This window comes from Pyrus communis, chromosome 10 (assembly GCF_963583255.1).
Source record: "Pyrus communis chromosome 10, drPyrComm1.1, whole genome shotgun sequence".
Lineage (NCBI taxonomy): Eukaryota > Viridiplantae > Streptophyta > Magnoliopsida > Rosales > Rosaceae > Pyrus > Pyrus communis.
This window is the reverse complement of record NC_084812.1, coordinates 14,243,395-14,258,429: the sequence shown is the minus strand read 5'-3', so window position 1 is coordinate 14,258,429 and position 15,035 is coordinate 14,243,395. Positions and strand designations below refer to the sequence as shown.

Below are 15,035 nucleotides of genomic sequence, written 5' to 3'. Positions count from 1 at the left end.
TGGCTGACCATCTTTTCCGATGTCCCTAATCTCTCCATTCTTCCCTCTTTTTGTTTATCTTTTTTCAAATTTTCTTTTTATTAAAACGAATTTTATTCATTTAATGAATATTTTTATATTTTTTAAAACCATCGAAATAGTCAAAATTGCTTACTTTGAACAACACAGTGACCAAAGTAAATTTTAACCTACAATATAGTGGTTTGTTTTATTTTTAAAAAATAAAAAAATAAAAAAAAACCCTATAGTATAGTGGCAAAAATAGGTTTTATCCCTTAGTATTAATATACAGGGTACCCTATACACCATCACCATTGGCATTCCTAGCATGGTCATTCTATTCAATAAATTTACATTTGGGATTTACTATGGCTTGGAATGCTTTTCGTTTTGACTCGACTGGAACGGGTTGTGCTCGTGGTTTCTTGTCATAAAGTTTTTATTTCCCAAGTAAAAAAAAGAATGACAATCCTCTTCAAATTCACTTTGTGAGAATCCCAAAAATTTTCAAATCGTGCAGTCAGTTTTCATCAAATACTCTTCATGTTTAATTTCAAATAAAAATATTTAAAATAATTTATGATCGCACGACATACGATGAACGGACACAATTTGAGGATTGATGAGTTCATATTATACCATATACTTTACCCTAATCTTAGTTATAATTTATTAGTTATTTTGGTAGAATTTTGATACTTTGTTATGTATTTTTAATGTAAGACATTCGACTTTTTCTTAAGCAAAAGGTATTCAAATGAATGTATTTTGGAGTGATTCCAATTGAAGGATGTTCGTGACTCTTTCAAGATGATTGTTTCAAAATTTCAGATTTTTCTACTTAGCCGTTTGATCGTGGCAAAGAAATAAAGGCCCAGCACGCAGCTTTCCCATATTAACGTTTCTGGAAGTTTTGGGCAGTTTGGAGGTCAAGATGGCATATTTTGAGGAAGATTCTTTATGAGGATTTGTTGGAGACGTCTCAAGCTTTAAAAAGAAACCTTTTAGGACAAAATCAAAGTTGATTTCGTCAGTCAAAAGTCTGATTTTTTGAGAAGTCCGAATTTCAATTTAAATAGGAAACCTTTTATTTTCAGTTTTATTATTTTATTATGTTTCCTAATTTTATTCTAAGACCTTTTAGGGTTTTATTTTGCAATAGTATAAATAAAATATTTAGCCATTAGAAATGGGGGGAAAAAGAAAAGAGAACGCATAAAATTTAGGGACGCTGTGACAGCCCGTTCCGGATTTTCAAACCGTGGGGGTGAAATGACGATTTTGCCCCTAGCATGTTGGTTTCGTTGTGTGGTTGTTTTGGGTTTTGTTTGGCTGGTTCTGGACCACACACACCTTCCCACATCCTCTCACCCTTTTCCCTGTCCCGTACTCTGTCCCTTTCTCTCTCTCTCTCTCCCATTTCTATCCCCACATGTACGGACACAACCAAAACCATCCAAACCTTCACAGATCAAGGAAACAAATTACATATTCGTGCTCGTGAAGCCCGTAGGAGTTCAACCATACCCATTTCAGGTAAGGATACCTTCGTTTTCACGTCGAAGTCGGGATACCTCGATTTGGTCACTATTCATGCACACGTTAATTCTTGTGCTTTTGGGAATTTCAAGCTTGTAGGAAGCTTGGTGAGGTCCTTAGGAGGCTCGGGGTGGTTCGTTTAAAGGTTTTGGACGTCGGGATCGTGAGTTACAAGGTTGGCCGGAGTTGGTGGTGTTTTCCCGGCGAGATTCCGTGTGTTTTAGTGCTTGAAAGTGGTATGGATTTGTTCCTCTTGTTGTAAGCTTCATTTTGGTACCAATTTTGTGAAATTTGGTTGAAAAACGAGTGAGATACAAGGTTTTAAAGTTTTCCCGATTTTCCGGTGCCGGCGATGGCGCCGGAGCTTCGCCGGAAAAGATGACGGAATATTCCGTCAGTTGGGACGGAATATTCCTAACGGCATTAACAGAATCCATCAGTTTTAATGGAATATTCCTGACGGCGTTAACTGACGCCGTTAGTGTGCCAGGCATGTGCCTGCGCATGTGGCTGTGCCTTGGCCGGCGCGTGTGGGCGCGTGCGGCGGTGGAAAATTTTTCTAAAAATATGGGGATGTTCCTGAGGTTGAGTAAATCACATTGGTGTATTCATACACCCCATTTGAGCATTGTATGAGAAGTTATTTCGTGATGTTGGTTATGTGTTTTAAAATTAACGTTTTTATAGTTGTTTCGCATATAGGTGAGACCTATCCTGAGGACGAGCGCGGTCACTCGAGGCAAGGGGGTTACGACCCTCCTACATACTAGTGAGTGGGCTTTTGGTTTTCCGTATATACCTATATACTTACGTTTTTCCCAGAAAGTAAATGGAAACGTTTATACATTTAAATGTCATGCATTATGTTTGCCGTTTGTTTATGCATTGTTAGTAGTCTATATATATATGTATGTTGATGTTGCGGGTGCACAGGTAAGTGTCAGGTGAGTATGGTTTATGCTTATATTCAGTAGTGGTTTGAGATGCATAGATAGCTCATAACCTACACCCCCAGTGTTAGTGCTCCCGCCCAGAGTTGGGCACAGTCCTTCACGTGATGTTCACCTCCCGCACCACATGCTCATCTTGGATCCAAGTTAGGTGCACAGTCCTGTCGTACAGACCACTTTAGGTGGTTCCGACTTGTAGGTGACCCACGATTAGTCGCCCAGCCTTCACGTGATCGTAGCACTTGAGCGTACTATTTATACACCCAGTCCTGTCGTACAGACCACTCTAGGTGGTTCCGACTCGTGTGCAGGTACAGTTAGTGAGATGGAGATCTAAGCTCTAGATTCAGCCGTACAGGTCACGTTAGGTAATTCCGGCTGACAGATTCATGGCATTGATTTTGACATTTTCCTGAGCACTTGCATTTATTTGAGGCATTTGGCATGGCATATTTCTGAGCATGACTTATATATATATATATATATATATATATATGTATATTCTACTTTTCTGGGAAGTATACAGGTTTTACGGCGAGGGGTTAGAACTTGTTTATGAAATGGTTTTTGAAAAGCTTTGTTTTTGCCCACTCACACTTTTTGTTTTGCGCCCCTCCAGGTTCTAGCTAGCTAGCACTTTTGGTGGTTCCCCAGAGGATTTCCCTGGCATATTTGACAGATTATCACCAGTGTAGGACCACATTTGGGTGTGTTTTTGTAGTGTTATTTCTCCCGGACTGCATTAGGTCTTCGAGCTCTGAACTTTGTTTTTCACACTTATGCTTGCACATGTATGTTCTTACTTTGTGTAAAGCTGGTTTTTTATTTATTCGTACTTTTATTATTATTTTATTAGCTTCCGCACTGTTCACATGGTTACGTCACTTCCACGTGACGGCCAGCATGCCCTGATCTCGATTGGGGTGTGTCAGACGTACTACTTTGGAGTTTTTGACAATTCAAGTTTATTTTCAAGGTATTTTTTATCCATGTTTTTAATAATATTTTGTTTTATGATTATTCATAACTAGTTTCGTTTGCTAGGGCGAGGTCACGAGCCTTGACAATAATATGTAGTTTATTTTCAATTTGCTTATAATATTATGCATGCAAATTCTGAATTATTAATTATCGATTTAAACTATCTAATTGTCTTAATGATTGACTACTATTAGGATATTTAGAAATGTAATTTGATGCAATTTTGGCGGAGGCTGTCTCTGAAATTAGCGACGGCTTCTTGTGGTTAATATGTATAACTTCTTAGGATGGACGACACGTCTTAAGGGTTATATGATTTTTCAAAAGGATTTCACAAAACTTAATGAGTCTTGCATGTTCACATTCGATATGGACACCACAGACGGGTTGCATGTTAGATATACGTTCTATGTTTCCAAGTAGGATATATATTAAAAAAACATAACTTTCAAATATGCATGTGTAAATCATAAGTAATTGGAAAAACTGCGTAGGATTGTTAAGGTGACAGCAGAACCCTAGTGTTCAAATTTATTTTCTTTTATTTTCTTTACTTTCCCAATTTATTTAATTGTTTTTAATTAAATTCGTTTTTAATATTTTAGGTAATAAAATCAACTTCTTCCGAACTTTGTTTTCCAATAATTAATTAAAATTTGATATTTACATAAATTATTCATTTAATTCATGTGGAGAACGACTTTGCTTGAATTGTTATACTACAATAACATTGTATTCTTATAAGTATTTTTAAGTATTTTACCCCTTACTTTTACAGGTGGTAAAATCTCTATCAAGGATCCTCAAAATTCTCACAAATAGAATCCGGAGAGGATCCTCAATCTTAAAAAAACACCATCACCGTGGCCCATGTCTGCTTACTGTCACATCCACGAATCCATGCGCTTGATCTTAAACGTTTTACATACGCGAAAACATCTCATCAAATCCTCATATTTATAATAATAGCACGCCCACACGACACACACGATTGTTTACTCTCCCACACACAAACTAACAGCCGCAGCTGCTAAAATGTGCAGCTACCCATAAATAAAATAAATTAAAATAAAATAAATTAAAAAAGTAAAGTAATAAATAAAAATTAACAGATAAAAACCACTCTAGTCTCTTTAACAGCGGAGTAAACAAAATAAAATAAAATAGTAACAATAATACCTGAAAGTACTACAAAGTACAAAAATAGTATTAATATACAGGGTACCCCATACACCATCACCATTGGCATTCCTTTTTACATTTGGGATTTACTATGGCTTGGAATGCTTTTCGTTTTGACTCGACTTGAACGGGTTGTGTTCGTGGTTTCTTGTCATAAAGTTTTTATTTCCCAAGTAAAAAAAAGAATCACAATCTTCTTCAGATTTACCTTGTGAGAATCCCAAAAATTCTCAAATCGTATTCGTTCATTGTACATTGTGCGGTCAATTTTCGTCAAATACTCTACATGTATAATTTCAAATAAAAATATTTAAAATGATTTCTGATCGCACAACGTCTGATGAACGGATACGATTTGAGGATTGATGAGTCCATATTATACCATATACTTTACTCTAATCTTAGTTATAATTTATTAGTTATTTTGGTAGAATTTTGATACTTTGTTATGTATTTTCAATGTAGGATATTCGACTTTCTCTTAAACAAAAAATATTCAAACGGATAATTTTTGGAGTGATTCCAATTGGAGGATGTTTGTGAGTCTTTCAAAATGATTGTTTCAAAATTCTAGATTTTTCTACTTAGCCATTTGACCGTGACAAATAAATAAAGGTCTAGCACGCAACTTTCTCATATTGACGTTTCTAGACGTTTCTAGAGGTTTTGGGCAGTTTAGAGGTTAAGATGGCATATTTTGATAAAGATTCCTTCTGAGGATTTGTTGGAGACGTCTCAAGCTTTAAAAATAGACCTTTTGAAAATCAAAGTTGATTTGGTCAGTCAAAAGTCTGATTTTTTTCTAAGTCCGAATTTCAGTTTAAATAAGAAACCTTTTATTTTCTGTTTTATTATTTTATTATGTTTCCTAGTTTTATTCTAAGAACTTTTAGAGTTTTATTTTGTAGTAGTATAAATAAAATATTTAGCCATTAGAAATGGAGAAAAAAAGAAAGGAGAATGCATAAAATTTAGAGACACACTACTTTGGAGCTTTTGACAATTCAAGTTTATTTTCAAGGTGTTTTCAATTCATGTTTTTAATAATATTTTGTTTTATGATTATTCGTAACTAGTTTTGTTTGCTAGGACGAGACCACGAGCCTTAGCAAGAATATGTAATTTCTTTGCAATTTGCTTATGATATTATGCATGCAAATTTTAAATTATTAATCATCGGTTTAAACTATCTAATTGTCTTGATGATTGGCCACCATTAGGATATTTAGAAAAGTAATTGGATGCAATTTTGATAGAGGGTTATCCCTAAAATTGGTGCTGACTTCTTTTGGTTAATATGTGTAACTTCTTAAGATGGACGACATGTCTTAAGGGGTTATATGGTTTTTCAAAAAGATTTCACAAAACTTAATGAGTCTTGCTTGTTAACATTCGATCTAGACACCACGAACGGATTGCATGTTAGATAACGTTCAATGTTAGAGGTTTCAAGTAGGATATATATTAAAAAAACCTAACCCTTAAATATGTATGTGTAAATCATAAGTAATTGTGAGAACTGTGTAAGATTGTTAAAATGACGACAGAACTCTAGTGTTCAAATTTATTTTCAAAACTATTTTCTTTACTTTCTCAATTTATTTTACTGTTTTTTATCAAATTCGTTTTTAATTGTATAGGTCATAAAATCAACTTCTTCCAAACCTTGTTTTCAAATAATTAATTAAGATTTGATATTTACATAAATTATTCATTTAATTATGTGGAGAACAATCTTACTTGAGCTGCTATACTACGATAACCTTGTATTCTTGCAAGTATTTTTAAGTATTTTATCCCTAATTTTACGGTGGTAAAATCCCTATCAAGAATCCTAAAATCCTCACATACAGGATCTGAAGAGGATCCTCATTCTTAAAAAACACCATCACCGTGGGCCCATGTCTGCTTACTGTCACATCCACGAATCCATGCGCTTGATCTTAAACATTTACATACGCGAAAACATCTCATCAAATCCTCATATTTATAATAATAGCACGCCCACGCGCGACACACACGATTGTTTACTCTCCCACACAAACTAACAGCCACAGCTGCTAAAATGCGCAGCTACCCATAAATTAAAAAAATAAAATAAATTAAAAAAATAAAATAAATTAAAAAAGAAAAGTAATAAATTAAAATTAACAGATAAAAACCACTCTAGTCTCTTTAACAGCGGAGTAAACAAAATAAAATAGTAACAATAATGCCTGAAAGTACTACAAAGTAAAAACAACCAAAAAATTAAAGATAAAATAAATTAAAACTGACATGAAATTACCGTTCAGGACAAGACAATGGAGGAAATAGCAGCAGCCGAGAGAGTGACAAGTACGCTCATCAGCAATGCAGGTGAGGCCACGTGACCAGCTCCGTTCCCCGAGGTGCTGTTCGCCGACTCAGCCGAAGGCGCGTCCGCGGGAGCTCCCCCCGGCGTCTCGGAAGGCGGCGCAGGCGGAGATGCGGCCAGAGGCGACGGCGCTTCTACTGAGGCCGGCCCCGGAGCGAGTACAGGCGCCGGGGAAGGGGCGGATATGGGGGCAGGGCCCGGCGCCGGCGAAGGAGACTTGCCGAAGAGCTCTGATGGAAGCAGCACATTGTCGACGGTGAAGATGGCGAGGGGAGTCGCGTCGAGAACCGTGTCGGCGACTCGGGACGAGCCGACTCCGGTGTGGAGAGTGACCTGGTCGCCGGCGCTGGTTACTGTGAGATCGTACTTTCCGGCTCCGTTCGTCGCGAGAGTGCTGATTGGAGCCTTGGACGTCTTGAGAGACCCGATCGGAGAGTAACCGGTAATGGCGTGGTACTGTAAGATCGAGACGAGCTCGGCATTGGTGAGCTTGCTCAGATCGGGGACGCCCTTCGCCTTAAACGCCTCGTCGTTTGGCGCGAAAATCGTCAGTCCCTTGTCGGCCGCCGATTGGTACGTCTTGATGACGCCAGTGGAAACGATCAGCGACGCGAACTTCTTTGCGCCGGCTTTGTCGAGCAGGGCGGTGATGTTGGTGTCGGAGGCAGACGGCGCCGGCGCGGTCAGAATCCCGGGGGCGATGACCGGAGCGGAGATCTCCAAAACAGAGATGTTGTAGGGGATTTGCTTGACTGATTTGGTGTAGCTGGAGTCGAGCTTGGAGCCGGGAGCGGCGGAGCCGAAGCCGACCTTGCCGCCTTGGAGATCGGTGATGTTGACGAAGCCGAGATTACCGGGGGCGTGGCCGGTGGTCTGGTAGAGAGTGGTTGTGAGGACGGAGCCGTCGGAGATTTTGTGGAGTTTCGGGGCGTCGTAGTAGTCGAGGAGGACGTGGAGGCTGAGGGCGTTTTTGATGACGGCGAGGGGGTGTTTGGCGGCGAGGGCGGAGATGGCGGCGTTGTTGAGAACGAGGACGGTGATTGTTTGGTGGGTGTTGATTTCGTCGGCGAGGCGTGTTTGGGTGAGGTAGCTGTTGTAGAGGGAGTAGTCCGGGAAGGCGGAGAGAATATCGGTGATGTTGTGGGATTGGATTGTGGCGGCCAGGGATAGGAGAGTGAGGAGGATTAGAGTCCTGCTGCTCAGTGAAGCCATGTTTAGACTGAGTGAGAGTGAGAGTGAGTGTGAGTGTGAGAGACAGAGATTAGATAGATAGAGAGAGAGAGAGAGAGAGAGAGAGAGTGAGGGGGGTTAACTACGGTTAAGGATTTAACTATGGTTGGGTTGACAGCTGGAAGGAGGAGGCCAGGCCATGTGCTTCTTATATTCTGTTTCTTTTGCGAGTGAAATGACCAGAATACCCTTGTCGCTTTTGGGGGTGTTTGGTTGGGAGATGAGGATGGTTTGTGATTGTGATTGTGATTATGCTGTGTGGGGTTGTATCAGAAAAAGGCAAAAGTGGGATGGGAGGAGGTGGGTTGATGGTGGATAGAAACGGATAGGTTTTGGGTAAGGGCTCTAAACCCTAGGTGGGAGAAGTATATAAAACTTAGGATTTGGATATCCGAGCCTAAAATATTGGAAGAAATTTCAAGCTCGATTGCTAGGTTTTTTTTTTAACGGACGAACTCTTAGTTTAATGATAATTTTCTTTCGAACGTTAAAAGTTTTGAATGCATGTGCACTAGTTTGGTGAGTATTTTCGAGCATTTTAATTTTTACTCAACTAACTTTTAGTATGATGTAATATTCTTCCAAACATAGAAGTGGTTGCAAGTTCAAATCTTCGTTTTATGGAATTTTTTTCGCTAACCAACAAGTTAGTTTGGTACCGACAATTCCAAATCTCATATATATTGTATTGTATTGGACACTGTAAAAATTAAACCACACATGAATGCAATGTAATTGTTTGCATGTCAGACGATACCATCCTTTTGGATTAATAAGTCCCAGCTGTGTTGCTTTTTAAGCATGTAACCAAACGTGGCCTTTGTCGTTGTCATCCATATTTTCTATACAAGCAAATGTATATGGTTAAGATTCATGAATATACGCATTTTGACACATATTTTATGGAGTTTACTTCGTAATGTATTTTAACGATCTAACTGTTTATCTTTTTCTTTTCTTTTCTCAAATATCATATCTACCAAAATCACCCGAATCTGAGCCATATGATCTTTGGATTAAATTTAGTGTTTTTTTAGACCGTATTCATTCATTTTCCTCACTGTAAATGAAAGTTTTAATAATTTTGGATTTGTCTAATTTTTTGTAAGGCTGATTTATAAATAATAAATTGAAATATAGACTATTCGGATCTTTGAAAAAGATACATAATGAGAGCCACAAAAACGTGTGTCAAAATGTGTGTCCCCGAATCCTAACTCATATATATATATATATATATATATATATATCCTATGGATACCATATTTTATAGACCACATGATATGACGATTGATGATTAGATTTGTTATTTAATGATTTAGAGAAGGAATTTGACCATCAACCAATGCATCATGTAGTTTACAAAATATAGTTCAAATAAGGAATTCGACCATCAACCAATGCATCATGTAATTTACAAAATATGGTTCAAATAAATGATCACTCTAGCATCACCCATATATATTATCCTCCCAATGTGTGTGTATATATATAATGATTTTTTTTTTTGAGCAAACGATATTATTTACACTAAAGGAAGGGGGTGGCTTAGTCTCACAATGGGCTATCAATAATGTGGTTCAAATTCGTCTTTGGCGAGAATCGAACCTAAGACCTCTCACTTACAAGTTAAGAGAAATATCACTAGACCGTAGTACTAAGTGGCATGTTGTGGAACCAAAAGCTATTAGGAGTGCCCTAAATTATGGAACAGGATCATAAGGATCAGTTCATTCTATCCGTTCATCAATTATCTTGTAATCAGAAATCATTTTGAATTTTTTATTAAAAATTGAATACAAATAGTATCTAACAAAAGTTGATCACACGATATACGATAAACGACTAAAATAAATTAATTCCTAAGATCTTCACAAAGAGCATCTGAAAATAAATCTCATCCCTAAATTATCGGGAAGGAGTTGAGAAGGTCAGTGGCTAATCACTATAAAACCTCCAGCCCATTTTTGCTTCCCTTTACGTTTTGGCTGTCTTTGGAAATCAGACAGCTGGAACCGCCTTTCATAAGGAAATCTTCAAATTAATTCAAAAGAAATTATGTACGACCTACTTTCCTTTTTTTCTTTTTTATTTTTTTTATTTTTTTGTGAAACGCACCTACTTTCCTTTTTTGGATTAATATATAGACATGTGTTATTCATGCACTCATTTTACTTCTCACATTTTTGTTAATTTCTGTTATTTGATATTCTTCAATTTATCCAATCTAATAGTCGAAAATTAAAATAATGTGTGAGAAGTAAAAAGAGATATGTAGATATCACGTCTCAATATATATGACCAACTTTAATGCCGCCAAAGAAAAAAAATATATAAAAATTGAATTTCTTATATTTTTTTCCTCGAAGGGTTTTGGTTATAAAGATTAAATTAAAACTTAATATGTATTTTTGCAAGGGAAAGAAGAAAGGAAAAAGGGGAATAACGTATAAAATGGATGCCAAGCATTAAGTCTCCCTCAATTGGAAGCAAAGAGCATGACTTTCATCTAACAAATGGCTCATTAGATTCCGTGTCATTTTTTTTTTTAAACAAACAATATTATTTATATTAAGAGAGTGGAGGAGTAAGCTAAGCTTTACAATGGGCTAACAATAATGTAGTTCGAATTTATCTTTGACGAAAATCGAACCTATGACCTTTCACTTACAAGTGAATATAAATATTATTAGACCGTAGTACTAGATGATTTCCTTGTCAATTTCATTTATGTTCTTCTATTGTTTATTAGATTTATTTTCCACCTCTGACAAGGTCAGAAAAGAACTATGCGGCGAAATGAGAGAGCGTGGCAGGATGAGAAAGCATGGCAAGATGAGAAAGCATTCTATGTGGCGAGATGAGAAAGTATGAAAAGAAAACCTTCGACCAAGCTTGCCATCTAAATTTTGCAAGAAAAAAGGATGCAAATTTTATTCGGAGAAAAATGATTTCTGGACACCTTTTTCATATTTTGCTTGCTCGAATTCTGGCTTGGGACATTACATTATTACAAACAAAAAACGTTGTCAACAAAGCATAACGATATGAATTTCTTCTTGTACAAGTTTTGATTTCTTTTGTTTGAGAAGGCAAAAAATGACTTGAGGTGATTAGATGAGAATAAATCCATCACTTGTTGTGAGACAAGTTGGTCCCTACCACCACAAGCATAAAAATGCGACAACGTTTTCTTTTTTCTTCCCTGCTGGGAGATGTGAAGTTCCTTTCCATGGTTTCACCTCTACATGAAATGCGACTTAGCGTCTTTTATCCAAATTGTTAATTTATATAATAGAACACGCGGACATGCATATTTCATACGTGTATTTTACCTCTACAATGGTGGTTTAAATGTTTTACCATATGAACTAACTGTTACAACCAATCAAATGTTAAGTATATATTATACAACAATTGCACAGTTTATTTCGAATAGAAATTTCACAAGGATACAATATCTTACAATATAAACAATTAATAGAACTGAATTAATAAACCACAAAACACTGACTTGGTTAAGAAGATAGAGGCTTGCAGTAGCAATCTCCTAAGACAGAAATACACCCCTACACCAGTGCAGTAGTTCAAATGGACGTCTATCTTGCAGGAGACAACTATCTAATCTAAGTTCTTGCACACGAACTTGGATTCTTGATGAATTGATTGAGCGTTTCTCTGTGAAATATGGAGAAAGGTAAAAATGAAATTGATGATCAGTTTTTGATTTGATTGCCATATATATAATGGCATAATTTGAACTAATACAACCGTTCATGCTTATCAGTTTTTAAAAAAAAAAACCGAATGCAACTGTTCAATCAATTTTTAAAAACTGAACGTAATTGTTCAATCAGTTTTATCCTTTCGGAAAAAACTGAATCCAAAAAATAAAAAACGTAACTTGTGTTTTTCGTCCATCCGAGCCCAAGAGCCCCAAGGCCCAAGGCCCATCTTTGACATTTAATATATACACCCAAACCCTCCAAGTCTAAGGCCCAAGGTCCATGGCTTTGGCGCAATTCAATTCAAACTATAAGTGAGTGAACTCACTTATAAAGATTTAGTGTAAAAGGTGTATGGGCGATGTGGGACTGGCAGTCCCACATAACACAAGTTCCAACACTAACTACCGTAACTAGTGGCAGATTCAGAATTTCAATGTCAGGTGGTCCCAATGTAGAAGTTTCAAAAGTTCCAACATTGATTATCTTTATAAACATCCTCAGTTTATATTGAATTTGGTTCACATCTTTATCAAATTTGGTTCATATGAATATATCAAGATTAAGCTCACATTTGCCAAAGCCAACAAATTAATGCTCTTCAACACCATAACACAATTATGACTTTCAAAAAACTGAAAAATTGGCTTAAATCACAAGTAGACCTGACATTTGTGTCGTGTTTCGTTTTCATGTCATATCCAATATCTTAACAGATCGTGTCGTGTAACACCTGTTAAAATAAATGGGTAATATGATCCAACCTGTTAATATTAATGGATAATAGGATCCAACCAGTTACCCGTTAAAGAAAATATATTTTAAACCAATAAATAATCAAATGAAAACTATAAAACTAAAATAGTATATACATACCACATTGTCACATAAATATTACTTTAAAACATAAAAACTCATTTGTCTTTCAAGTATTACAAACCCCAAAATAAAAGCCTAAGGAAAAAAAAATATTAGTACATTGCGACAAAATATAAAATGTTTAAGGATATGCAAAAAAGTTATAATAATATAAGTGAGATGGGATCCAACGGTATGGATTTAAGAAGATTTGGGTTTTGAATAGTTTTTTTAATTAATGTAGAATGTGAAAAATAAAAAATAAATAATAGATATATATATATAGACATAGGGAACAGGTTATTTACTCTTAACAGTCAAATTGAACCCTTTATTCTGAATTAAAGAATTTGGAATGAATCAAATCTCCCGAGGTAGGATTCGAACCTACGACCAGTTAGTTAACAGCCGACCACATACACACACACATATAAACGCTCATAATGACAAGTTTTACAATTTTCCTGAAGAGCTCAACTTTGAAATTCACACTATAATCACATAAACTATAGTTTAAAATTTAGCCACTGATTGCATTTACATTTACCCTCCTCCATTCTTCTCACCAAATTTTGTTTTTTGAAAACATAATCTTTTAGAGGATGCAGGGAGATGAATAATTCGAATCATTGATATTATGTTCAGAGTTTCATCATTAGTGAAAATATTACTCGGAGTTTATAAAGTCTCTAGAAACTACATAACATCGCTCACATTTTAGTTAACCGTAAATATCGGAACGCGATATCAACGATCTAAACTGTTCATTTTTCTATATCACTAAAAGATCATGTTTTCAAAAAAAAAAAAAAATCTAAAAAACAAAATTTGGTGAGAAGAATAAAGCGTAAACGATAATTGACAGTTAAATAAAAATCTAAGATTTATGGATTATGTGTGTTGGATTTCGGAGTTGACCCCATCACAAAGTTGTAAAGTTTGTCATTACGAGTGATTGTGTGTTTTTCCTTACATTTTTCACTTCTACAATAATTATTATTAATTTTATAATTTTGCCCTCAAATAAAAATACTATTCATGAGTGTTTAGAGAGTTTTAAAATTCTAAACGACGATGGTTACCATCGTCTACATGTGGAGGATGCAATCACGATCTAATCTAAACGACGATGTAACAAATGAATCTCACTTTTAAGAGGATAAAACATTTTTGAGTGTGACCGTATGAGATAGACTAATAAACTTGTGGCTATTGTTGACTCTAAAATTGAAAGTTTGTTTTTTGCCTATACTAATATTATACTAGTTGATTTGGATTTTCGACAATGGGTCAAGTAAAATTTATTCCATTAATAATAATAAGAAGGGATAATTTGATATAGATCCAATTTTGTGAGCCATTACTATAATTAGTCCACTGCATTGAAATAGGTCCAATAATTGATATTCCACGTAAGCTTATTTATAATTTGTACCATATTTATCCCTTAAACTTATAAATTGTAGTAAATATTCAAAATTTCTTAATTATATGATTATTTGTGGTTTAACTAATCCCTTAATTGTAGGATTAGTTATATCAATAAAATCTCAACCCCCAGTCTGTTTTATCCCTCCTTTTTTTTCCTTCTTCTAAACAATTCCCTTTGTTAGATCATGTAATCAATCATCCTCTTTCTTCTCTCATCTTTCATGGGTGATATTTTGTGTTCCTCCCTCCAAATTCCTTCATGACAATTTCAGTTTTTACATAGCTTTCACAATTTTTTTACATATTCGTTCGGCAATACAATATCAATTGCAAGCAATAATACAGCATCATGCATTTATATTTGCTCTATTATATTTTTGTGCGTATCATAAGGGTAAACTGAAACTTAGTATTTGTTCCTTTTTTTTGTTTAGTATTTGTTCCTTTAATGGAGGTATATTATATCATATTTCTATTCTAATGTTCTGCCATGAAGGTTCAGCATTTTTCTTCCTATACAATAGGTAGTTTATTTTTATTTTGTTGGTAGATTATATCTATTTTGTAGGTATAAAGCATTTTTCTTCCTATACAATAGGTAGTTTATTTTTGTTTTGCAGTAGATTACATATGTTTTGTTGGTATAAAGTATTTTTCTTCCTATACAATAGGTAGATACTAAATTATATCGGTTTTGTAGGTAAACATCATTAGGTGGTTACTAGATAATATTTTAGTTAGTATTTAAATATTCAAAATTAAAAACTGAATAAATGATACAAA

At 35.5% G+C, this 15,035-nt stretch overlaps 1 protein-coding gene across 1 annotated transcript; it reads right to left on the bottom strand.

Annotated features, from left to right (window-relative positions):
• Positions 1-6,620: 6,620 nt before the first annotated feature.
• LOC137746756 (fasciclin-like arabinogalactan protein 8) lies at positions 6,621-8,265 on the bottom strand. The gene has a single exon (XM_068486766.1). It carries the CDS (start codon positions 8,218-8,220, stop codon positions 6,943-6,945), a length of 1,278 nt encoding a protein of 425 aa, XP_068342867.1. The 5' UTR covers positions 8,221-8,265; the 3' UTR covers positions 6,621-6,942.
• Positions 8,266-15,035: the final 6,770 nt, after the last annotated feature.

Excerpts from the sequence above, each read along its gene's own strand:
- LOC137746756 (XM_068486766.1), bottom strand. The coding sequence starts at position 8,220 with ATGGCTTCACTGAGCAGCAGGACTCTAATCCTCCTCACTCTCCTATCC.